The sequence below is a fragment of the Mauremys reevesii genome, linkage group 2 (genome assembly GCF_016161935.1).
Source record: "Mauremys reevesii isolate NIE-2019 linkage group 2, ASM1616193v1, whole genome shotgun sequence".
NCBI lineage: Eukaryota > Metazoa > Chordata > Testudines > Geoemydidae > Mauremys > Mauremys reevesii.
This window is the reverse complement of record NC_052624.1, coordinates 117,087,638-117,113,206: the sequence shown is the minus strand read 5'-3', so window position 1 is coordinate 117,113,206 and position 25,569 is coordinate 117,087,638. Positions and strand designations below refer to the sequence as shown.

The 25,569-nt window shown below is 41.3% G+C and overlaps 1 protein-coding gene across 1 annotated transcript in view; it reads left to right on the top strand.

The window, feature by feature from the left end:
• Window positions 1-25,569, top strand: part of TMEFF1 (transmembrane protein with EGF like and two follistatin like domains 1) — a 196,955-nt gene that overhangs the window by 147,317 nt on the left and 24,069 nt on the right. Inside the window, exons 4-5 of the mRNA XM_039521421.1 lie at window positions 267-293; window positions 15,123-15,219. Coding sequence (XP_039377355.1) covers window positions 267-293; window positions 15,123-15,219 — 124 coding nt within the window. The remainder of the gene's footprint in view (window positions 1-266; window positions 294-15,122; window positions 15,220-25,569) is intronic.

The window sequence follows — 25,569 nt, the reverse complement described above, 5'->3', positions numbered from 1 at the left end:
GGACTACAAGCAATGTTTTTCAGCAACACATACAAAAAACACTGCTGCTCTTAGAGCAAATTTACCTTGACAGGTAGGGAAAAGGATGTATGATAAGACTGGACAAATTCTAATAGTGATGCCTGATATGATGGGAGACATTGTTATTATACTTGGCTCCTGATGTGTAATACTTGTATAATGTTTTTGCAATGACAGGTTCTTGAATAAAGAGCTATTCCTGGGACAATGTTGTGATTTTTTCCCCCTTTTTGTTTCCTTATCAGATAATGGTTCTGGATCAGGAGAAGGGGGTAAGTACACAGTCACAATTGCACTTGTTTTCTGTTGTAGTACATTTGTGTGTGTACTTAAGTCTGTTTTAGGTAAAAGAACACTTTCATGTAAATTATGAGAAACAGATAATTTTTAAATTATTTCAACATGAAAAACCCATTGTGGTGTTAGTAATACATCAAGGCTGTTCTATAGCGGTTTGTACCTATCCCACGATGACTTGCACAAACTGTTGCATAATATCTCTTTGCACCCAATCACATTTTTGGATCATTCCATTGCCTGCTTTGAACAGTTCTGCCCTGCCTGGGGGAAGTACATGTTTCATGAGGAGCTAGATGAGTCTGCAAAGTTTGTTATAGGCAAGTTATAGAGTTACAATGGTGCTTCTCTAGCATAGGCAAGATCTTAATTACAGCTGACCTAGAGTAGATTTGAACCAATGCTCTTGGGAGAAAAATCCCCTAAAGTAGTGGTTCTCAAAGCCGGTCCACCGCTTGTTCAGGGAAAGGCCCTGGCGGTCCAGGCTGGTTTGTTTACCTGCCGCGTCCGCAGGTTCGGCCGATTGCAGCTCCCACTGGCCGTGGTTCGCCGCTCCAGGCCAATGGGGGTTGCGGGAAGCAGCGAGGGCCGAGGGATGTGCAAACCGGCAAACAAACTGGCCCAGCCCACCAGGGGCTTTCCCTGAACAAGCGGCGGACCAGCTTTGAGAACCACTGCCCTAAAGCATCCAGCACCCCTATGTTGTTTAATATTTCAAAATATCTTTAATTACATTAAAAGTTGCTATTGTGAAAAATGATTATTTACTTTACTGTGTGACTAAACTCTAAATTTAACTTACAAGGAGTCAGGAGCTAAAGCTTTTCTTTTCTATATACTGAGAGGGAACTGGGGCAATATTATCCTCTTCACCAACAGGTGACAATCATCACTCCATTGCACCAGTTCCCTTTTCTACTCTGCTTTGTTGGCTAGTTGCCTCAGCACCCTCTTGCATCTCCAATATAGAGGATACAGGTGATGTTAATTCACCCCATATCTCCTGATTTTAACTTGGCTTCCAGTTTTAGAAGAGTTTATATGTTGATAGGAATTCACTCTGATTTCACAGACATACAAAACAAATCTTCTTAAAATTAAGTTTAATTTTTAAAAGCATTTGGCTGGAAGATACCATATGATGACAGAATGATATAGTCTTGTTTCACTGTAGCTCTAGTTGTAGCTGCTTAGCAGGCAGTTGCATTGTAGGAAAAGAAACTACAAAAAAAGATTAGGCTGGTCTTCAACATGTCATGTTATTTCTCCGTGTCTGACGAAGTGATGGAATCCATCCTTTCTTGAGTCACTGGAAAATGTTCTGGACAAGAATTTAAGAAAATTATTAAAAAAATTGATATTAAACTAAATCTGAGGTTGACTACATATCAGTAATGTAAGGTAAAGCATTACATGGATGTTGTAATAATCCTGAGAACAAATATTACAAACCCAGGCAATTCAGAGTTAAAGATAAACTTAAAAGAAATCTGAATGTTAATGTTGTCCACAGTTCCAACACCCAAACAGCCTTAATTCTGCCCTGTAGTGACATCATGCAATGACCATAAAAAGGCTCCTTAGTTTTTTTTGTTTTGTTTTTTTTAAATCTTGGTGTACATTGTATTTCTCCACACACCTCAAGATGTTAAGGGTGTTATGAGGGTAACTTTATTAAAGTTTGTGAAGCATTCATATACTGCAGTGACAGGGGAAAAGTAGGATAGAAGAGGATGAGAGAATCCCTGGTGGAAAAGAAAGGGAGGAGAACCCACTTTGTGTTTGTGGGGGCAAGGAGAATAAATTGAAAGTGACAAAAGGAAAGCCGAACGGGGAGCTTAGGTTGGGGAGAAGGAGAGGGAAAAAAAGGGGATATGCTAATACCAGGGGAGGGAGCAATCCTGGTAGCCACCCCAGTCACACCAGAGAGGGTAGGAAGCTACTAGTCTGTCCCCAAGATTTCAACCATTGTGGTTGGTGATCTTAGGCTACCCAGTGTTGGGTGGTTTTATGCAAGACAGATACAAAGCTTGAAGAGAATTTTATGTGGTTCCAGATAAGGATTCTGGTATGTTCACAGCATACATACAGAGAAATTGGATAAAAAACATAAAATACTCTTGCTGCAAGGTTGCAACGTAACACTATGTAATTATTGGGGTTGCTCAGGGCCGGAGTACACCAAGCCCCAAAGATGCCAGTAGCGTGCCAGGTGTATTGTGATTTGGAGGCAAGCACTGTAGGTGTTTCAAAAGCTAGTCCTTATAGATACTAACCCTGGTGGGTCCCAGTAACCACTCTGACACATAATGAAGTGAAAGGGTATTTTACTAGGGCTGGCAGGAAAGGGAAAGTTTGCAAATACCGTAGGTACAGAGCCTTAAACAGTTAAAGTTCAAAGTGAGCAATATCAATAAATAGTTGGGCCCTGGGGCTGTCCAACTGAGAGTCGGGGCTCTTTGGGTCTAGCGCATGGGATGCCCTCTCCACTCTCTATTCAAGCAAATAGGAGCTTGCAGGTTTCCAAGCCAGGGTCACTTAGTAGTGTCTCTCTCATGGGGCCCCTCTGCACTGGCTCCGTGCCCAGCAACTGCTGCTCCCCCATAAACTCCATATAGACCTGCAACCTGCTGTAATGTCCAGCAGTCACAGTCTGTTCTACACCCAGCTCTGCATACAATTCCTGGGATTCCTCTCTGCATCTGGCCTTTCTGCAGCTCCTCCAGGGTTGCCAGGTGACCAGTTTTTGACCAGAACGCCCAGTCGAAAAGGGACCCTGGCGACTCCAGTCAGCACCACCGACCGGGCCATTAAAAGTCTGGTCAGAGGTGCTGCAGGGCAAAGGCAAGCTGGTCCCCACCTATCCTGGCACCGCACTGCACCCCCGAAGCAGCCAACAGGCCGGGTTCCTAGATGGGGGGGACACAGGGCTCCATGCACTGCCCCCACCCCAAGCACAGGCTCTGCACTCCCATTGGTCAGGAACCGCAGCCAATGGGAGCTGGGGGTGGGGGCAGTGCCTGTGGATGGGAGCAGCATGCAGAGTCTCCTGCCCCACCCCGCACCCTGGAGCTGGACCTGCTGGCCCTTCCAGGGCACAGCATGGTGCCAGGAAAGGCAAGGAGCCTGCCTTAGCCCTGCTGCGCTGCTGGCCAGGAGCCGCCTGAGGTAAGCCTGAGTGCAACCCCCCTGCCCCAGCCCTGAACCCTCCCCAAACCTGGAGCCCCCTCCTGCACCCCAAACCCCTCATCCTTGGCCCTACCCCAGAGCCTGCACCCTCACCCAGAGCCTATACCCCCCCGCACCCCTCTCCCACATGCCGAATCCCTCTGCCCCACCTCCCAACCTGCAGCCCCCTCCTGCACTCCAAACCCCTCATCTCCAACCCCAGCCCAGAGCTCTCACACCCTCCTACACCCCAACCCCGTGCCACAACCTGCAGCCCCCCCACACACTCTGAATCCCTTGGCCCCACCTCCCAGCCTGGAGCCCCCTCCAGCACCCCAAACCCCTCATCTCTGGCCCCACCTCAGATCCCGCACCCCCAGCTCAGAGCCCACACCCCAACCCCCTGCCCCAGCCCAGAGCCCCCTCCTGCACTCTGAACCCCTGATTTCTGAAGAGAGTGAGGGTGGGGAAGAGCGAGCCACTGAGGTAGGGGGAATGTAGTGAGCGGGGTGCAGGGCTAGGGTGTTTGGTTTTGTGCTATTAGAAAGTTGACAACCCTAGTCACTAGCCATGCAGCAGCTCCTTCCTAACAGAGTCCATCCGCTTCCTGGTTCAGGACCTTTCCGCGTTCCCTTTGTCTGGCTAGAGGAAAGGGAAGTAGAGTGGGGAGGGGGCTGATGGGAGCTGTAGTCATCTACTTAGCAGATCCATCACAACTACTTTATTTCTTAGAATTCAGAAGAACGGAACAATAACACACAAGAACCCAAAATAGAGCAAAAAGCTAGGTGCTCCCAAAAACAGAGGCACAGCTCACCCTCCTGTACTTTATGCTGTGTGACTGCTAAATGACTGCCGATCTTATGTTTCCCTATGGATACCCCTAGCCTGCAAGCAGGAACGGGAAGCCACACCACTTCTTCCCTCCAAAGTGATAGCTTGCAAAGCTGTCCAGATCCATGGTAATATTAGTAGATTTTTGCACCTGAGTAGAGTAATGGTAAAAGTCTAAATTCTGCCCTACAATCACCATGAATCTGACTGTTAGGGTTTCCAATGCTAAAAGAGGTTATTGTTCAACAGATTGCTAGCACTAGGTATGACTTAAATTTGTGCTGTTAAATTAATGGAGATATCCTATCTCCTAGAACTGAAAGGTTATTGAGTCCAGCCCTCTGCCTTCACTAGCAGGACCAAGTACTGATTTTGCCCCAGCTTCCTAAGTGGCCTTCTCAAGAATTGAACTCTCAACCCTGGGTTTAGCAGGCTAAATGCTCAAACCACTGAGCTATCCCTCTCTCCACTTAGTTCCTCTGGTTTTGTTTCAGTTGCCAGTTCCTTAGTTATTCTGTAATTTGACTCAACACAGAATATCTTCCTACTTGAGAATAGCATCATCAGAAATATAATGATGTTTGTGCCAAAAGAGCAGATTTGCAACAGGAAAAAGACTTGTTCCACAATGGATTAGCTCAGACAATGTTTCCCTAAATTGTCATGTATCACAAAAAAAACAAAGATCATGTAACTGCTCTGCTGGACTCTGCCAAATCATGTTTACTGTCACTAAGATATTAGAATGAAGCAGGAGGAGTTGTAGCATTTTGTATTTTGTATTCCTGACAGTGAAATGACAGCCATATCATCCACCTATTTTTTCAGCTGTGCCACACTTATCTAGGTTGCCCTCTGACATTTTGGATAAGCAATTTTCAGTCTCTTGTGCTCTCACAACACATCAGCAGTCACAAAAAAATTACCCATTTTGCTCATGACAGAAGTCTGAACTTGCTAATAAAAATAATGCAGTGTCTTATTGAATTTATGAAATTCAGCTGTAGATCACTTGTGGCTATTAGAGTCCAAAGCCAATTAATAACAGTTTTGGATGTTATTTCAGAAGGTAAAGCAGTTTTGAAAATCTTATTAATATACCTCCCTACTGAAAGAAACATTAGTTACTGAGGCTCATCCCTGAAAATATTGCTTATTTGATACCACATCTGATGATTTTGGAACTCTTTAGAATGCATATAAAGGCAAGTACTTTTTTGAAATTTTATGCATAGTTACCCCTTTTTGACCCAAGCAGTTAGTTAAAGTTTTGGGTCCTGGGGATATTTCAGTAGGGGATATTCCATTTTGCCTCCAAAATGGATGATGGAGTCTGGGTATTTTCTTTGATGCAGTCTTGTTTAATTATAGGGAATGTACAAAGTCCTGATTCTCTGAGTGTAGGAGGAACCATAGGCAAAAAGAGTAGCCCTAAGCTTCTTTTCAGCCAGCACCCCAACCCAAAATCTTTCTTTAAGTTTCTCTCAAGGTCACACTGTTACAGGCTGCTGCTTGGATTTCTTCAGGCTGTCTCTCTCTCTGGTTGTGTGATCTCCTCCCCCCCTTTCTCTCACACTTTTCTCTCATCCAAAACAATAATCAACAAACCCCCCTCTGCCCACACAGTCCAAAACTTGGAGGCAAGTTCACAATCTCTTTTGTTTTAGCTGGGGGATTGTGATAAATTAATCTTTACAATTATGTTAATTGAAGGGTGCATTCATAATCCTCAATCTCAACAAAGTTTTTACTCAACCCATAACCATGTGTCACCTAGCTCATAACAATATTATTCAAATATTTTCCTGTTCTGCCAAAACACATCATCTTAATTGTTGTACAGTCTTCTTCCACTAAATATGATTTGTTACTGTTGTTTTTGCTTCAGCAAAAGAGGAGTCAGTTTTAAATTCATGTCCCTATCGATCATCCCATAAAATGGGACAAAGTATACCTGATTTACAACAAAATGAAATCAGTGGGGTTATATAGGTTGTAAATCTTGGCAGAATTTGATCCAGTAAATTGAGCAGGAAAACAAAATTCTTAGAATGGCCCATCCTTATGAAGAAGCTGGATGGCTAGCTTGCATGTATTGTTGTTTTTGTTTTTGCATACCAAGATATTTTTTGTCTCTAAAGTTGTGTGCATTCACTGAAGTAGCCTTGGGAAGAGTGATTTCAAGCCAGTGTGTAGTGTCTGAAGTGGCTTAATGTAGGTCTGAGTTGCCACTGGCAAATGATCAAAGTAGGCACTAATTTACAGTGTGGTCCATATTCTGTGCCTGGTGTCCACAGTCACATTGTGCATTCTGGCAACTTCTAGCAGTGTAAGAGATGACAGCATGTGTCATTTGATGTTCTGAAATGGTTCAATACAGACCCTTGTTTCTGAGGAGGTTAAAGCCTGGAAGTTCTTTAGGGTGTTTGTGGGGTCAGCAATCAGATGTTTATTTGGTATCTTAGCATTCTCCCATAATTCTGCCCAGTGTGCCTCATGATTGAATGAGGACTCTTTAAGAACTTTATCCCAATCCTCAAAAGATTTGTGGGATTTCAGATGTGTCTTTGGAAGGTTCTGGAGGTCCTCAGAAGTTGGGAAGTTCAGACTATAAAGTTCATGATTTGATTGTACTCATGAGGTATGTATGTGTATGTGTATTTTGGGTGTGGGGGTGTATGTGTTAGAGTGGGCAACCATTGAATGGGTGTTGATGTTAATGTTCTGGTTATAATTCTCATTGCAGCATCAGGCTGCACATTGAGAGATACGTTATTCAAACTGCCTGCCCAGACTGGAGTGCACTATTCAGTGGTTGAACATACCAGTGCATCGGCACCCACTTTGGCCCATCGCCTAGGATAGTAAGTAGGGATATGAGTAGAGTAATTACATGAAGTCTGTGAAGGGAACTTTTGAGGGGGGGTTCCATTTTGTCAGTGTTGTTTACAGTGATGCACAAAGGAGGGTTGTAGACAAGTCAGACAAATTAAAGGGTGTTATTCAATCTTGTCTTATTTGGAGGGCTTTCTCAGACTACCGTTGGTGGTTGGAGAGTGCAACAGTTCTGAAGTCCCAACTTAGAGGTTCGGTTGGGCTCCACGGGCTCATCTAAATCTGCTGAGATACCTAGTTGGTCCAAAGTGACAGATAATAGCTCATATGAGGGGAGATCCTCTTGGCAGTTCTTACTGTTTCTCCACACACCAGAGCTTCTTCTCTTCTGGTTCCAGACAATCCTTAACTTCTCTGCTGACACTGCCAACGAGGATTCCAGTTAGTGCCTGTTTTGGTAGTGTTGCTTTTGTGCTATTGTCAGCTGTTCACTAGGAACAAGTCTGAAACCACCAATCTATGTCAGATAGGCCATCAAACAATTATCAGATAGTAATGACTTTGTCACTTAAGGCCTGCTCTTCAGATTCAGATCACTGACCTCAAGGTGAAAGTTTCCATATTCTAGTACCAGTCTCTTAGACCTTCTAGACCCTCAGGTGGCAAGATTTCTAGGTGTCATGCTATGGGCATAGAATTAATTTGTTTCTCTTTCGGAGTAAAAATACATATAGCAGGTGTCTGTTTACCTAAGCAAATACATTTTATGTATTAAAATAAAATTAATTTTAGACAGATGGCAGCTGATCAATTCAGGCTTTCAAGCTGAGGAAATAGCATGCTTGCAATACAGATAGCGAAGTTAATTATTACTAAAATAATTTGTTTTGAATTCCCAATCTCTCTCAAATTTAGTAGCTAAAGTATCTTGAGATGAACATTTGGCAGATTGCTTTTTATAATTAATAAAATGATAGACAGTATGTGCTTTTTAGTAGATTACCATCTGTTCCTTACCCTCCTTGGGCACAACACTTACCCATGGTTGTCACACAGTCAGGCTTGTGTAAACATACAGATTTCAAAACCTTTATATTTTATAAATTTCAAATGCTTGAATTTTTGCAGCTTTGTAAACATGTCAGTTACAGAAGGTGGAAAAAGATAATAGGAGGTTGTATTTCTATAGCAACTCCAGTCTGAGAGTCTCAGAGTGATTTACAAACATTACGGGCCTGATTCTGTCCTGAATATTGCCTTAAACCCCTATTAGTCCCATTTATTTCTGTAAGTTAGTAAAAGTGGCAACAAAACGAAATCTCACAACATCCCTGTGAGGCAAGGAAAGGAGACAAATATAGAGGGCCTGACTGTGCAGCCTTTAGTACTTACACTAGTAATGACTTCTGGGTGAGTGATCTCCTGGGTTAGTGCTTGCTAGCCTAAGTAAGAGTATCACAGTCGGGACCATAGAGAGGCTAAGAGACAGATGTCTGGCCCTTATCTGAGGGGGCAGGGAATGAGGAACTCACTCTCTCCACTGTGCTGTCCTTGAAAGGGCTTGGCATAATCGCATTGCCTGTGTTCATGAAAGTTCACTCTTCTGGGCGTATGGTGACTTTCCTACCCCCTCACTATTGTATGTTGGTGCATAGTTTGCCAGATGTGTATTTTTGAAGTTGTTTAGCTTCCCTTTGGAGCATCAGGAACTGGCTCCTGTGGAAACAGGACACAGGAATAGTTGAATAATAGTCTATTCCTCCATGGTGATTCTTATGCAGTCAGAGAAAACGCTTCAAATGCTACCAAAAATGTTAACTTTGTCTGACATAACTGATTGTTAATACATAAGAACACTGTTTGTGAGTTAAGTTTGCCAGATATGTAATATACCTAACACAGAACTACAAAAATAAGGAAAAGAAAAATGAAAGCATCTAACATACCCTCTTCTCCTCCACCCTGAGTCACACACCTCATCACTAGAACAACCGCCAGACAACACACTCCTACCTTAATTCTGCCTCAGTAGGCATGTCAGTCTTTAAACTCCCACCTTCCCCAAACTCACAACCATGCTAAACAGGGAAGATGTCTCTCCTGCCATTATCTATGGTGATCTCATGGTTGAAGGCAAAGGTGCTGGGAGGCTGGCCCCCTACTGGGGCAGAGCTAAGGTTGCTGTTTGGTATTTTATGGTGAATGATGGATACTCCATCAGTGAGGTGTGGATCTCTGGGTGGAAGAGGAGAAGTCTGCTCCTAAACTGGCCAAACAGTTTGACAATGAACTCGATCTTCCACATTGGTAACCATTCCTTACACAAAGACTAGAAGCACATAAGCCAGCAGAAAATTCAACTTTACTGAAAGATATGAAAATTCAGAATAAATATGCTGTTTTTTATATAAAACAAAGGGTATGTCTACACTGCAGTCAGGGGTGTGACTTCAGTATGTGTAGACATACTCAAGCTAGCTTTGATCTAGCTAGCTTGAATACCAATAACCGTGAAGCTGCAACAACACGGGCTAGCCGCTCAAGTACATACCCGGCCAGGTCACAAGCGGGCTTGTTCAGCCCATGCTGCCGCAGTTTTGCTGCTATTGTTATTGGATTTAGCTTGATCAAAGCTACCTCAGGGATGTCTACACATGCTGCAGTCAACTTCTGATTGCAGTGTAGACATCCCAAAGAGGTTGAAGGCTTGCATTAACTGCAAAACAGAACACAGACTTAACTATGTCATCATAATAGCGTCTCCATAATCTGTCAATCAAACAAGTCACTAGATTGTAGCCTTTAGCTACAGCCTCTAGTAAGGGGTGTTGTGGAGCTACACTGCCTCAAGGAGGTGCATTGGGAGGCATTTTTGTGACTAGTTGTGCTAAGAGGAGCACAATAGGAGACACCCCTATTAAGAGGTGCAGCACACAACATGGTCAGCATGCAGGAGTGATAGAGCTCTGGTTCCTCCTACTTCCCAACTCCTTTTAGATAAGTTGCTCCTAAGAGGGACACCTCTCTAGCAGTCCTTGTATTCAGAACACAGAGGCTTCAGTTCTTAGGAGGGTGTGCAGGTCAGAGAGCAGTCACATAAAGACTGGCCACAACTCCATAAACTCTAATCCACTCCATTCTGGTATAGTTTATTTATATTTCAGTTTCATAGGACTGGAGTGTGACTTTAGGCACAACCCTGAACAAAGTGTGGGTGTGGGTGCTGCACTAACCTGGGGTAGCCCTGGGAGACATTCAGACTCAGAGAGTATGTGTACAACAGGAAAGAAAATCCCGCGGCTGGTCCATGCCAGTGGGTTCGGGTTCACGGGGCTGTTTCAGTGCTGTGTAGACTTCCAGGCTTGAGCTGGAGCCTGATCTCTGGGACCTTGCTACCTTGCAGGGTCCGAGAGCCTGGACTACGGCCTGAGCCCACACATCTGCACAGCAATGAAGCAGCCTGAGCCCCATGAGCCTGAGTCAGCTGGCACAGACCAGTCACAGATGTCTAGTTGCTGTGTAGACATACCAAGAGAGTGACCCTGGGCTGGTGTGTGTGTATGTGTGTGTGTGTGTTAATTTGATGGGCCTGTAACAAAAGTAGAGTGGGAAAAGAGGGAACAAATGAGCATTCATTGAGAACAAAATCAAGATGCTGAGAACAAAATTAATCAAGACAACACAGGATGTGAACAGAAGAAATTCTTTAATTGCCTATGCTCCATTGCCAGAAGCCTGGGTAATAAACAAGAGGAATTGAATTGCTCATTTATGAGCATAAATTCAATCTAGTTGGTATTACTGAAACCTGGTGGGATAATTCGCATGATTGGAATGTAGAAATCAATGATTATAACCTATTTAGAAAGGATTGAGTAGGTAAAGGGGGAGGAAGAGTGGCATTCTGTCACAAATGGCATTACCTGTTTGAGTCACTGCCAGCTTGGAAGAAAATGCTCTTGAATGTTTATAGATCAATGTCCCAACAGATAGAGCACAAAATTGGTACTAATTGGTGTCTGCTACAGACCACAAAATCACACTAGAGAACAGGATGACCAGCTCCCTAAGCATCTATCTTTAATGTGTGGTGTGGGGAGGGAAACCTCTGTGATCATGGAGGACTTTAATCTGAGTGACACATGTTTAGGTCAGAAAGGATTAGATTTTTATCAGTTAATGTTGGTAAACATTGATTTTACTGTACACACACAAATCGATAAAAATATTTGTTGATGATAAAACAAATTTTAGCACAGTTTGTTTTAAGGCTATTTACTGTGTATATTTTGATATGTGATGTTGACAATTTATGTTTTAACAGTTATAAAGCTTTAACTTTTTGAATCTCCACATCTACTGTCATTAAATTATTGTCTGTTCCCCTCATAGTTTCTTGCAACTGTGAAAACTGAGTGATTAAAAATAGAAAATATGCATAAAAATAAGCATCAATATTAGTGTTGAAATTTAAAAAAAAATTGAATTCTACCAAGTCTACATATGCTAGAGGCCTCATGCTGCCGGTGTTAAAACATCCTGAGAATTTCTAAATACTATAGATGAGAATTGCCTAACCGACAAAGTGGTGCATCCAACATAGAGGAATTCTAGCTTAGACCTCATCTTGACAGATAAAGAGGAAACGATGACAGTACTAAAAATTAGTGGTAGCTTAGATACAAGTGCTCGTGACTTTATTTTCTTTGAATATAACAAATGAAATAAATTCCAAGCAAGTAATATATATATATATATGATGTTTGAAAAGGGCCAATTTCATGAACCTTTGATTTTTCAGTAAGTATTGGAGCATTGGGGAAGTTCCAGAAGACTGCAAGAAAACTAATTTGACTCTTTAGCTTAGCAAAGCAAAGGTTACAAGGTGACTTGATTACAGTCTATATGTTCCTACATTAGGAATAAATATTTAATAATGGGCTCTTCAGTCTAGCAAAGATATAACATGATCCAAAGGCTGGAAATTGAAGGTACACCAATTCAGACTAGACATAAGGTGTACATTTTTAACAGTGAGGATACTTAATCATTAGAACAGTTTACCAACGGTCATAATGGATTCTCCATCATTGATCATTTTTAAATCAAGATGGGATGTTTTTCTAAAAGATCTGCTTTAGGAATTATTTTGGGGAAAGTTCTATGGCCTGTAAGTTGTAGTCTACAGGAGGTCGGACTAGATTGTTGCAGTTGGTCCCTTCTGGCCTTGAAATCTATGATAGAAGGATGTTGATAAATTGGAGAGGGTTCAGAGAAGAGCCACGGGAATAACTAAAAGATTGGAAAACATGCCTTATAGTGCAAGACTCAAGAAGCTCAATCTATTTAGTTTAACAAAGAAATGTTTAAGGGGTGACGATCATAGTTTATAAATACGTGGGAAATAGAAATTTGATAATAGAGGACTGTTAATCTAGCAGACAAAAGCATAATAAGATTTTCTGGCTGGAATTTGAAAATAGACAAATTCAGACTAGAAATGAGATTCGAATTTACTATAATGAGGATAATTAACCAGGGAACAATTGGCCCAGGGTTTGATGGATCCTCCATCTCTGGAAACTTTAAAATCAAGATTGGATGTTTTTCCAAAAGGTGTGCTCTAGTTCAAACAGGAGTTGATTCAGGGAAGTCCTATGGGCTGTTGTATACAAGAGGTCAGATTATGATTATGACAATGGTCCCTTCTGCCTTTATAATCTATGAATTTATCATCTCTGAAGTTATACCAGCTATAAATTATTATATCCACCGCTTCTCATGCTTTCTCAGCTGTGCTGGCCGCTGAGTAAGAAATAAAGCCAAGACTTTACTTACCTCTATATCTATTTAATCCCAGTTTACCTCCTCCAGGTGCATCTAGACCCAAGGTCCAAGAAGCCATGTATAGGTACAAAGGGGCTTCTTCCTCTTCCATACTCCCAGGCATGCTGTATTTAAGGGATACCAACAACTTAGAATTTACACTTCTAGCTTAATTTGTTTAACTGGCTATTGTTACAAGTAGCACACAAGACTACTATAAGAGAAGGAGATGAGAGAAAATATTTTTCTCTGTTACTAACTTTATCTTTGACAACATTTTGCATTTTATATAGTCAATTTCACTGTTTCAGTATAGTCAGTTTCCCCCATTTGAGTCTTTTAAAAGTCAACAAAACAGAGAAAATCATTTTAAAAGTAGGAAAATCTGGTTGTAAAAACCACAAAAATTTGGCAGTGTGACTCAGGGACAGGTTAGTATCTGAAATTATTGTAAACAATTTTTTTTAATTCACTGTATTGCAATGTTAGAGTGTTCCTTTAATGGTATTATTGAGATTGAAAATTTACCTGCAGAACTCCAAATGTAAAAAAAAAAAAAAAAAGGAAATTAAATTAACCATATTATTTTAAGCTATTTCTCTGCAATATTATTTTTAGTCCAGTACAGAAAAAAATTGTGTTCTTAAAAGGATAAAGACAGATTTAATTCTTTAAGATGCACTGAGCATAAATAGAAATGTATTATAAAATATAACTAGACACAGCTTTGGTTGTGTTTGATAATTTTATATTTATATTGCCCATCTAACATTAAAATGTGTTTGATTTTTAATGTGTTATTGGTTTAAGTAGATTTTATATTTAGCTTTAACTTGGCCACTAATAAAGGCAAGAAAGCTGTGACAATAGTTTAGAAAAAATGTGAGGTTTGAAATATGAAACATGTTTTCATATTATGCTTTCCTGGTGAATTTTTAATTTAGAATCAGTTAACACAAATGTAGGTCATTATGGTGTATAGAGATCCTAAAGTGTGTAGAGATTCACAGTGATTAGACATGCAATGTTTGACATGTGATAATGCCTTCAAAATACACCATGTCCTTCTAACAATGCAGTACTTTTGGCTCAGTGAACTTTTTGTACCTTTGAAGATCTTAATATTCTTGTGGTTACATTGTTCTGCACTTTGAATTTGAAAACTATATTTTTATTGATCAGCTTGATATTTTTTATGAACTCATGGAGAAAAAAAGATAACACTATTCACTATGATATTCCACCAAAAGTGTCATAACAGTTATAAATTAGGCATCTATCAAATTCAAGATTGTCCTGCATCAGAACATTGTGGATCTACGTTTTCCTCCCATGTGACTGATGAGCTGTCATGTCAGTGTGCACCACAAGAATAATGCTGTTGCCTGTAGGACCAATGTTTTTGAACCTTGGAGATATGCTCTATCTTCTACAGGAAGTTCCATTTCTAGCAGTATCTTATCTGGATAATGCACTGGGTCTTCTGTATGTCCTAAACCACTGATGAAAAGGAATAAGACTGAAACTATGAGAAATTAGTATAATCTAGTACAAAATGAAAGAAAATCTATCCTCGGGTACACAGAGGAAAAAATCATTATATGTAACAAAGAGTTATATGGAACTATGTCTGTAATTACAGAACTTCAATTAAAATATTTTCCCTTCTTTCTGCTTGGCTATGTATACGTTCTTTACCTGAACATCATTAAATTACTAGTCAAATGGCATTAAAAGGTGCATGTTTTATATGGTGTTAGTGGCAAATAAAGTTTCCTTAAAATGAGCTAGTAGGTATATTAGTGTCAGATTTAGAGAACTGAGGAAAATCAATAGCAAATCACTCTGTACAACAATAAAGGAATAGTAAATAGCCAATGAAGCAATTTTTTTTTTTTCATTTTTGTTTGTTTGTTTTTGTGGGCTATCTTGTCATTGTTATCACTCTATCAAACTTTAGTTGTTGTCCAATTTTGGGAGAAGTAGTACTAGTGAGGCTAATGACTGTGCTATAAATGTATGACAACGCTATGCTTACAAGCTGCTTTCCTGTTGAAGGACAAGATAATTTGTGTAGACAGAGTCATAGCATAATGTGAAAGAAGTCACATTTTCTGATGACGCTGCCTTGTTTTATTTAGAGTATGAAGGATCTGGAACAGAAGTTCACAGAAAACACTCCAAATGTGGGGCTTGCAAATACAGGGCTGAGTGTGATGAAGATGCAGAAAATGTTGGGTAAGTAATAGTTTCCTTCCAAAAAACCAAAGGAAAAAGAAAAAGATAAAAACATGATAATATTGCTGACAGTAATCGTCACCTTTCATATGTGAAATCCTGCAGCTATTTGGTAGAATTGCATGTGAATATATGTAAACAAGGAGCTACGTGTAAGTATTTATTTTCTGCTTTACTTTAAAGCCTTCACAAATGGTTTATAATTCATTGGCATAAATATCACATTTCAGCTTGATTTCTGATTAAGGACATTATAAATACATTATTAAAATATGAATCAATAAAGGAGTCTATCAATATCATTACAATAAAATAGTTTTTAATTATTTTTTTTAATTCAGGTAAGAAGGAATAAGGAATCTTTTAAAAAAAAGAAATCACAAAAATGTTAGTTCACTTCTCAGTTCAGATCTGCTTTCAGGGGAGAGGGAGAGCTCTGTGGTTTGAGCATTGGCCTGCTAAACCCAGGGTTATGAGTTCAATCCTTGAGGGGGCCGCTTAGGGGCAAAATCAGTACTTGGTCCTGCTAATGAAGACAGGAGGCTGGACTCAATGACCTTTCAGGGTCCCTTCTAGTTCTATGAGTTAAGATATTTCTATTTATTAAATTTAATTATCTACTGTAGCCCATAAAATAGTATAGGCATTCACCAAGAGTATCATTTCTGTCAAAATAAACTTCAGATCAAAATATTGAGCTGAACTGGGGATCTGATTCAGTAATTTTTTTCTGTCATTGTGACATTTAACCTCTGAAACACACCCTTAGGAAACTCCTCTTACGAAAAGAAAAATATCTGTCAGTTGTCAAAACTCAAAGTAAAGGACTGTACAAGAAATAGTTTTTAGAGAATTTTAAAGAAAATCCATAGTGCACAAGCAAATGTGTAAATTAGATTGCATTGAGGCCCTGATTACACTACATCATATTTATATTGCATCTAACAATATATTTAGGCTGTTAGTTTGGTACCAATCTAGGGTATTAGAAAAGATCTTTGGGAAACTTGCATGTGAGGTCATCAAAGGTTTGTGTCATCTGGTAGGAAAGACTCTTTTTATGGGACAATTCCCTACCCACTCTGTTCACTGCCAATAACTCCATTACTGCATCTGAGTAAATATCTGCAGTAGACAGGAAGGGCAATGGCATGAAAGCAGAACAGGGAGGAAGGATGAGAGCGGTAATGAATTGGTCCTATGTATAGGCTGAAAGGTAGTGGTAGATTATGGGGATTTGTGGGTTTCTGCTTTGCTGAGCTGAGGGGTGAGTAAAGAATCAGGTGAGGGGCCTGGGATGAGGGAGGGATTGGGAGAATAGTTTTGGAGACACAAGGAGCATGGTGGAACTGAAAAATAGTTCTCTCATACTTAGTTCCTCAGTGCCACAAAGGGATTTTAAAAAGGAGACCAGAAAAACTAATGGAAGTTCTGCTGTGCCTGAATGGGTAGAGCAATCACTTTGAAATCCAAATTTTCCTGTTCAAGCTTTACCTGAGAAGAATTGCTCGCAAGTGAAGAAACATCAAATGAGAGTAGTCCTTCATTTGACTGCAACATACTTGGTTATCTTCCTGGCTGCAACTGTAACACCTCTACTATTATAATTTGCCTAATTTATTCCTGCCATCATACACTATCCATCTGCTGTTCATGTGTATTTTGTTTAATTGTAATATTTCCTTTGTACGTTTGTAAACAGGTGTGCCAGTAAATAAATGAATAGCTGAAGAAGATTACTGCTGCTGGAAATGTATAGTGAAGCCCAATCCAGCAAAAATTTAATCAAATTTGTGAGCTGAGCAAGTCTCAGAAGGCCACAGATACTGGCTCTGCCGCATGCTGACCTATTAAGAGGAAAGGTCAGCCTCTCAGAGAAGCCATCCCCATTCCCCCCAGTGTTATCTTTTCTTTGTTCTTTCTACTGTTAAAAACTCCAGGGGTACTTAAGAGAGCAAAACTTTCAATACATCATGGACATCCTGAAGTCCAGAAAGAAAAAGGAGGCCTGGAATGCTTTGGGATCTGTAGTGGGTTTAATTTATCTACTGATAATACCAACCTACTCTACACAAGCTAGATGCTGATTGGACATGCTGCATGATTGTACTAAACCTGTTGTTTATTGGTTTTGTTGTTGTACAGTAAAGCACACTTACAGATGAGTAACATGATGTCATTTTGTATTGATTATAGTCACCTAAAGTTGATATTTAGACTAATTATACCACTCTTTCCTTCCCAGAAAATTAAATGCTTTTGTGTTTAATTAACAATGTTAACGAACACTGTTTGATATTTTAAAACACAATGCAAATACATTTAGAGTTAACATTATCACATATCTAAAGTGCACTTTGACTCTGAAAAGCAAAAATTGTACCTTTTTACTTAGCAAATCTGCTCCTTGTGTGTATTCAGTCCTATCTGCTGACTTCAGTGCAGGGCTGCCCAGAGTGGGGGCAAGTGGGGCAATTTGCCCCAGATCCCGGTCCCCACAGGGGCCCCCATGAGAATATAGTATTCTATAGTATTGCAACTTTTTTTTATGGAAGAGGCCCCCAAAATTGCTTTGCCCCCGGCCCCCTGAATCCTCTGGGCAGCCCTGCTTCAGTGACAAAAAGAGGTTTCTTTCCGTTCTTTATTCCTGTTAACCTTGCAGAGTCAGCACAGCTAAGAGAGAGCAAGAGGGACTCTATTTCTTCTTTTGCTTCATGAAAAAAAAATATTTACAAGGTTCCAGTCAATGAAACATGCAGCAAACTGATCTGCCCCCATGTTCAAGAAATTATCTCTTGATATGGACAATTTAATGTCAACCTGTTTCTAACCTTTTGGTTAAAACTGATGAGAAGATTACAGTGAAGCAGCTCTTGCAATATTTGGATTCTTCAGCTTCCCTGACCCCCCCAGTCAATCCAGTTTCAGAGTAGAATGTGGTACAGAAACTAGCTGTGCTCTTTGATCTCCTCTTGGCAGTGGTTGAAGATCCAGTGTCAATAGCTTTGTTTTGCTTGGATTTTTTTTAAGATCAGGCTGCTGGCTTCTATACTGCTAAACACAAGGAGTTCAAGTCCTGCCTCTGTGAGAGTCAATGGCAAAACAGCTTCAGGAAGACCAGGATTTCCCCCACGGTTCTTTTGATACTTTTGTTATCCCTAGCATGGCTACATGGAGTTTACCTTGAGCGGCTTCAGTCCGTTCTTTCTGAGGATAGCATTGGACAATTGCTCATCTGCCCAGAAGGTTTTCTTATGTGGGGAAGCAGAGGGCTCACTTGTCACTCCTATTATTCAATGTGTATATGAGCCTGTTAACAGGGCTATGGTATTTTCAGAAAGCTGATGGCACTCAGCTCTGACTAACAGTGGCAAAACTCCTGCTGACTTCAGTAGACCCAAGATTTCATCCAGAGTTTTCAACTTGTCTGACCCAGTTGTAAAAAACAATAACACTATTGGGGAAAAAAAACTTAAATTATCAAATTTTAAAACAAACAAAAAAAAACAGGTTTTTTGCAGTTGGTGCTGATGAGCGATTTACTCATGGTATGTGTACAGTTAAACTGATACAGCAGCACAGCTACAGCGCTGGAGCTACACTGCTGTAACACTTCAGTGTAGACACCACGTATGCCCATGGGAGGGGTTTTCTCATCAGCGTAGCTAATCTACCTTCCTGGGAGGTGGTAGCTAGGGTGACAGAAGAATTCTGGGGGTTAGGTTGGCATAGCTACATCACTCGGGACGTGGATTTTACACACCCGTAAGAGACATAGCTATGCCCTAAGCATCTGGTTGAGACTGCAACTGGATGAGGTTCAACTCGCAGAAGACTGAAGTTATACTGCTGTGTTAGAGAAAACAACCAGAAGAAGAGCAGATATTGTGTCGGTCCTCCTAATATAAGGAATGCATCTTCTGTTACCCCTATTTGCAGTTTGGGCATTGTTATCCTCAGATGCAACTTTGTCTTTAGGCTGCAGACCTCACTACAGTTATCTTTGCATTTGTCACCTCAAGGCCAGCATACTCTAATAAGCTCTATTGAGCTACTCCCGGGGTACACTTTAAGACCAACTGGAATTTTAAGTTAGTGCAGAAAGCAAGTTGCAAAATAAACATGAGTTGGTCAGGAGAAAGCAATAGTTTTCTAAAGCATTTTCATTTTGTTGGCTTTTAAAGCAAGGGTTTTTTGTTTGTTTTAAAATTTGACAATTTAATTTTTTTCCCCATAGTGGTAGTTTTTTATTGATTTTTCATTTTTTATCATTTGTCATTTTTGAAATATGAAATTCAAAAAATATTTTAAAAGAAAATTTTACCAAATTAGCAAACTGACAGTCAAAAGTTACACAATAGCAAAAGGAGGGTAGAGATGGGAGGTAAAAACACTTAAAACATTTATTGGTCTTCTTATATAAATAATGCAGATTATACCAATTATCTTTTATTTGAATTGGCTGCCTACTAGTTTCAGGTTTTCCATCCTGCTAGCTCAATGAGGCAAGGGTTCTGAAGAAATAACATAATGTGAAAATGTATTTTAAGACTTACTATCAGCTCCTTGATTTACACTGCCCATGAAAACTTAATATTGTCCTCAGAATTTGCAAAAATATCCACAAAGGTCAAAATAACAGATTTCTAGGAGATTATTGGAAATGAACCCCTCACACAGACATTGTTACACACGCACCTCTCCCCTCCCCATCTCCCATCTCCACTGGGTCCCAGTCCTAATCTCCCTCCTCAGGATCCTCATCCAATCTCAGTGTTGCCCCTCGCTTGGCATTTTGTTCCAGTTTCATTGCCCAGCCAGTCCCAGTTCTTCCTGTGCAACCCCACTCTTCCTTAGATCTGTGTCACCTCTCCCTCCCCTCCTTCCTTCTATCCCACTGATTCTCAGTCTGAGTCTCCAGAGTAGTTGCCAGGCTAGTCCCAATCTACCCCACCCTCACCCTCAGGCTTCTCATCCAGTCTGTCTCATCCCCCCACCTACTGGTTCCCAGTCCCACCCTGTTTCTCTCCCACCCAACTCCCAGTCTCAGCCCACTTGCCCAGCCAATACCAGTCTGGCCCCCGCAACCCAGTCCCAGTTCACCTCTCCAGCTCCAGGTTTTCCTCTCCCCACCCAGGCTAGCCTCCAGTTCCAAGTTTTCACCCCAGACTGCTTGTCCCAATCTAGCCCACTCTCTCCTGCTCCTACCCCCTTGTGCACAGGTCTGATGCTTGTCTCCTCTGTATTTGAATCAGGCAACTTATTCCTCCATGCTGCTTGTGCCCAGCACCTGGCAAACAGGCTTCCTGCTCTCATTTCAGGTGCTGGGACCCAGCACAGCCCAGAGCTTCAATTGCATGGAAAGTCCTGCTCAGCCCTTGGCAGGAACATGCTTAGTGAATGTGGGAATTAAACTGTGAAACTCAAGTCTCTATGGAGCATGTGCAAACTGCTATATTTCAAAGGCTTACAATTTTACCAGATTTGGGTGGATTTTTACAGGTGCTGCAAAAGACACATTCCTCACAGAAAGGCACCCCCCCACCCCACACCAAATTTCAAGTCCCTGCCCCAGAGCAAGGGGGTGCTAGGGCTTTTCAAAGAAAAGGTCCTTAGAACTTCTTAGTGAGGCCAAAACAATTTATTCCTTAGCCCTTTTCTCAGAAATGGCTGAAGCATTTGGCTGAAATGTTCAAAAAACAATTCAGCCAGAGGCAGATACCTGGCATGGAAATTTTCAGCCCAAATAGGTAAAGTTTGACACGGTTATAAACAACCGAAATGGGATCTTATAATTGGAAGTGTTGGGCAACCTAAATAATAGGTAGTGCTACCAACCTGGCCTATACAAATATTCTGGAGTTGCCAGTTGTGGTTCCATAGTTAAGCTTCCGTTGAGTTTTCAACCTAAATGAGGAATTATTTGTTATGTTTGAAGCACAAAGATACCGTGTTTAGCTTTGAGTACAGATTATTTTTCTAGAATATACAAGTTAATTTGTTAATTCTTTTATAAATTAATATTAATTTTACATGTCCTTTAAAAATTGAGCACTTACTATTAGATCTTTTATTGTCCTGAATTACTATATAATGAAAAATACAGATTCGTCAAACTTTCCATATAGTTAAAACCAAATGAAGTCTTAGGTACAGGCTACATTTGAAGAACTGAGTTGTAATTAAGTCATTACTGATTTTTATATCTAATTATTATAGAAGGGTCAGATTAACTGCTAAAGACAGTCATAACTTGGGCCATAGTAATACAAGAAGTAATTCAATCAATCAACATCTTTCCTCTACAGTGAATTTGCATGTTACATTTCTGTTGACTGTAATGACTGTGGTATGAGGACAACTGGTCTCATGTGTCAAGAATTCTCATTGGTTGGTTATTGGACCCAAATGTCACTGCTGTTTAAAGGTTTCATGTCTGCATGCTGGTTTCACGTTAGTGCTTGGAAGGCTCCACATGGCACTGCTGGCTCAGCTCCATTATACACCAAGGCAGCAGTGTTGAGGGCTCAAGCAGGAGCACAGAGGAAGCTTTTAAAAAAACATTTGGACTCAATGACTAGGCTCCCCCCCGGCCCTCACCACATCTCCATTTATGTAGCACCAGTCTCCTCATCACAACCCCCTTTCCCAAACATATTCCTTCTGCCCTCAGGCCCCCACGTCTCTGCTTCCCTCTCCCCTCCCACATCCTGTTTATCCCTACGCTCTCCACATATTACCACTGCGACAGGTTCCCCCTGGGGTGCCACCTGGAAGTGGGGTACCACTGAGCCCCCCGACCCACCAGTCTGGGCTCCCTTTACACTGTACTGCTGTGACAAGCTCTCTCCAGGCTCCTGCCTGCACTGTCACCAGCACCCATACAGGGACACCCCAGCTGCAATTACATGCAGATGCTGTGATCAGCCCTGCATGGGAAGGCTCCAGCTAGGGAACTTCTCAGCTACTGAGCGTGCACCCCCTCTGGAGTGTAAACCTAAAATTATACCATCTTGTGCTACACAGGAAAGTGTATAGCGTAAGCTCATGAAATTCACCCCTTCCCTCAACGTGGAGAAGAAATATACAACAGCTTTCTGCCCCAAGTTATGACTCCCACACACACTGGTTTTAGACAAAGAAAAGCAAGTTTATTAACTACAAAAGATAGATTTTAAGTGATTATAAGAGATAGCAAACAGATCAAAGACGATTACCTAGCAAATAAACAAAAACACAAACTAAGCTTAGATACTAAAGAGTTTGGATCTGAATAGCAGATCCTCACCCTAAGTGATGATACACAAGCGGGCTGCAGATTCTGAAGAGGCAAGCTGCACTTGTTTAAAGCTTGGAATCCCGCGGTGTTCCATTCACAGGCTAAAAATCCCTTTAGCCTGCGTCCAGCACTTCCCCCCAGTTCAGTCTTTGTTTCTTTGGTGTTTCCAGGAGTCTCTTTGGGTGGAGAGTCATTGAAGAACCACGATAATGTCACTCCCCTGCCTTATGTAACTTTTGCATAGGGCGGGAACCCGTTGTTTCAAAGCTCGGTTCCCACGCCAGTCAGTGGAAAAACACTGCTATCCCAAGATGGAGTCCAGCACCAGGTGACCTGGTCACATGTCCCTGTAGTGTCACAGAAACCATTACTCAGATGCTGTTTGTAGTGTCCTTGGGAAAGCTCTCCAGGTGGGAGATAAATTTCTTCTAGGGCCTATTGTTCTCACTAATGGCTCACTGTCTTGAATGGGCCCTTCCCAGCCAGCCATCTAGACTGAGAGCCTTTTGCCTAATGAGTGTTGCCCAGGAATAGCTACATGTGAAATAGATACATAGTCAATATTCATAACTTCAGATACAAAAATGATACATGCATACAAATAGGATAATCATATTCAGCAAATCATAACCTTTCCAATGACACCTCACATGACTTATCTTTAAGGCTACGATTTAGTCACAGATATTTTTAGTAAAGTCATGGACAGGTCACAGGCCCGTGAATTTTTGTGTATTGCCTGTGACCTGTCCATGACTTATACTATAAATACCCCAGACTAAATCTTAAGGGGGTCACTGCTGTTGGGGGCGTCATCCTGGGGGGCTGCTGCTGGGGGGCGGTCACCCCAAGAGGCTGCTGCTGAGGGGAGGCTGGCTATACCGGCTGCAGCTCAGGCAGCACTCCAGCAGCGGCCAGTGCAGTTGGCTGCGGGGCTGCCAGAGCAGCTGGCTGCAGAGCCGCTCCAGCAGCAGCCGATCTGGCTATTGCCAGGGCCACCTGAGTAGCTGGCCCTGAAAACAGCTACTTGGGTGGCCCTGGGGGTCAGCCACACTGGCCCCCACAGAAGTCATGGAGATCGTGGAAAGTCATGGAATCCATGACTTCCATGACCTCTGTGACAAACACAGAGCCCTACTTATCTTCCATAAAATACATCATAACTATGTCCTAATCATATCATAATATCACTGTGATGAATATGGGTGCAGTGTCACAGTCACTTCCCTTGGCTTCTCATGATGCAGCTCTCTGGTATTGGGACAGTGGGAAGGCTTGTCAGGGGCATGGGGGACAGATATTGGGAAGGGGGCTATGTTCAGGAGACTGGTCCTATGTGAATAGGCATCTGGTAGAAGTGAGAAAGGAGGCTAGGCCCTGAATACTGTTGCCTCTGCATTTTTAGGACTTGCCCTTTTCTCCTGCAGATGCCTTTACTGGTGGCGCTGCCTCAGTGCAGGGTGGAGATGAGCTAATAGGGCTATTGGAAGCCTTTCAAATGCTGATGCCTTGGAAAAAGGGACTGGTCTTCCCACCCCACACCTCCGCCCAGAGCATGGCCCTGGTCTCCCCAACACAGAACTCCCATGCATATAACTTTCCCTCCACCCTGTCACTACCAGCCCCATTTACATTCCTACCCTCAACTGTGGCTGAATCCCACTCTAGCACTCTCACAGATCCCTTTTCCCACTGTCATCCTCATTCACTCCCCGCCCATGCTTCCCACGTAGCCCTGCGCTCACCCATCGCATGCCCCCCCTCCATCTTCCTCCAGGCTTTCATATCAAAATAAAAAGAAGTTAATTGCTATATCCTTTCAGCGACAGCAGTCAAGGTTCACTGTTTCTCATCCTGGAAATTTGTTTTGTTCAAAAATTAACTTAAATATTTTTAGAAAGACCAGGTATCCCAAACATTTATACCAGTATGTAAATTGCAAATTACTTATAATTACCATTACACCCCACCAACTTTGTGCTGCTCTGGCAATGCAAAGCAGCTATAAACCCATCTTAATTTACCAGCATGTGGTGACTGCGGAGATCATTAGAAATATCATATTGTAGCCTTCCGTTTGGGTTTCTTGTTTAGTATTCCTGTATTTTTGTATTATTAATAATCATAAAAAGCAAATTCCAACACATAAACCACGTTAGGGATTTAAATATGAGAGTGTATATCTGTAATTGGAGGGTAAAAAAACATAGCAGGTATATTGTAATTATGTAAAAAACAAACATTACCAACTTTAGGAAATTCAGAGTTAAGGACAACCTTAACAGAAATCTGAACATGCTAACGTATGCAAAAGAATGGTGAAAACTCTCAAACAACTTGAGCTCTGAGCTGTAGTGACACCAGGAAGATGAAAAAATGAATGTGTTAAAAATCAGTTACGCATAGTCTGCGACCACAAAGACTAAAATGTGTTAATTATAATTGTATGGTTATTGAATGGCATCACTACAGGCCAGAGTTAAGGTTTTTTGGGTGCCTTATCTATAGTTCCATCTTGATGCAGGGTATTTTGTCTGGGAACAGAAATTATGTATGTCTGTATGTGCACCTCTATGTATTCCACGTGATAGTCACATCCAGCACTGGCTCCTGTGGTTTAAAAATGCGTGAATGTGATGCAAATATTAGTGACAAGATGGTCAATGCCGTACAAACAATAGCTGAAATACACTTAGCAGCAGTGTCAAGCTATGGGAACAATAAAACAGCTAATCTGCTAGCCTCTGATATAGTGAGAGTTATATTAAATCCTTAAATGTGTGTAAGCCCTTTGTCGGATACCATTATGTGGGAACCAATATAAATTAAAACGTAAATGTTTTACCAGTATTAGCATTTATAGCCATCCTGATTTTAGTTGTACATTTAGAAATAATATTCAGAATCTGTTTTTAACATGATAATATTTAATGGTTATATGAATGTTTTAAGGCAGCCCAAGATACTTAAATACTTATGATGCAGTATCCGTGCAATTTTGAAATTACAATCAGAATGGTTGCACTTAAAAAGTTCATTCCAGTTTTAGCGATATTATTAGGGCTGTCAGG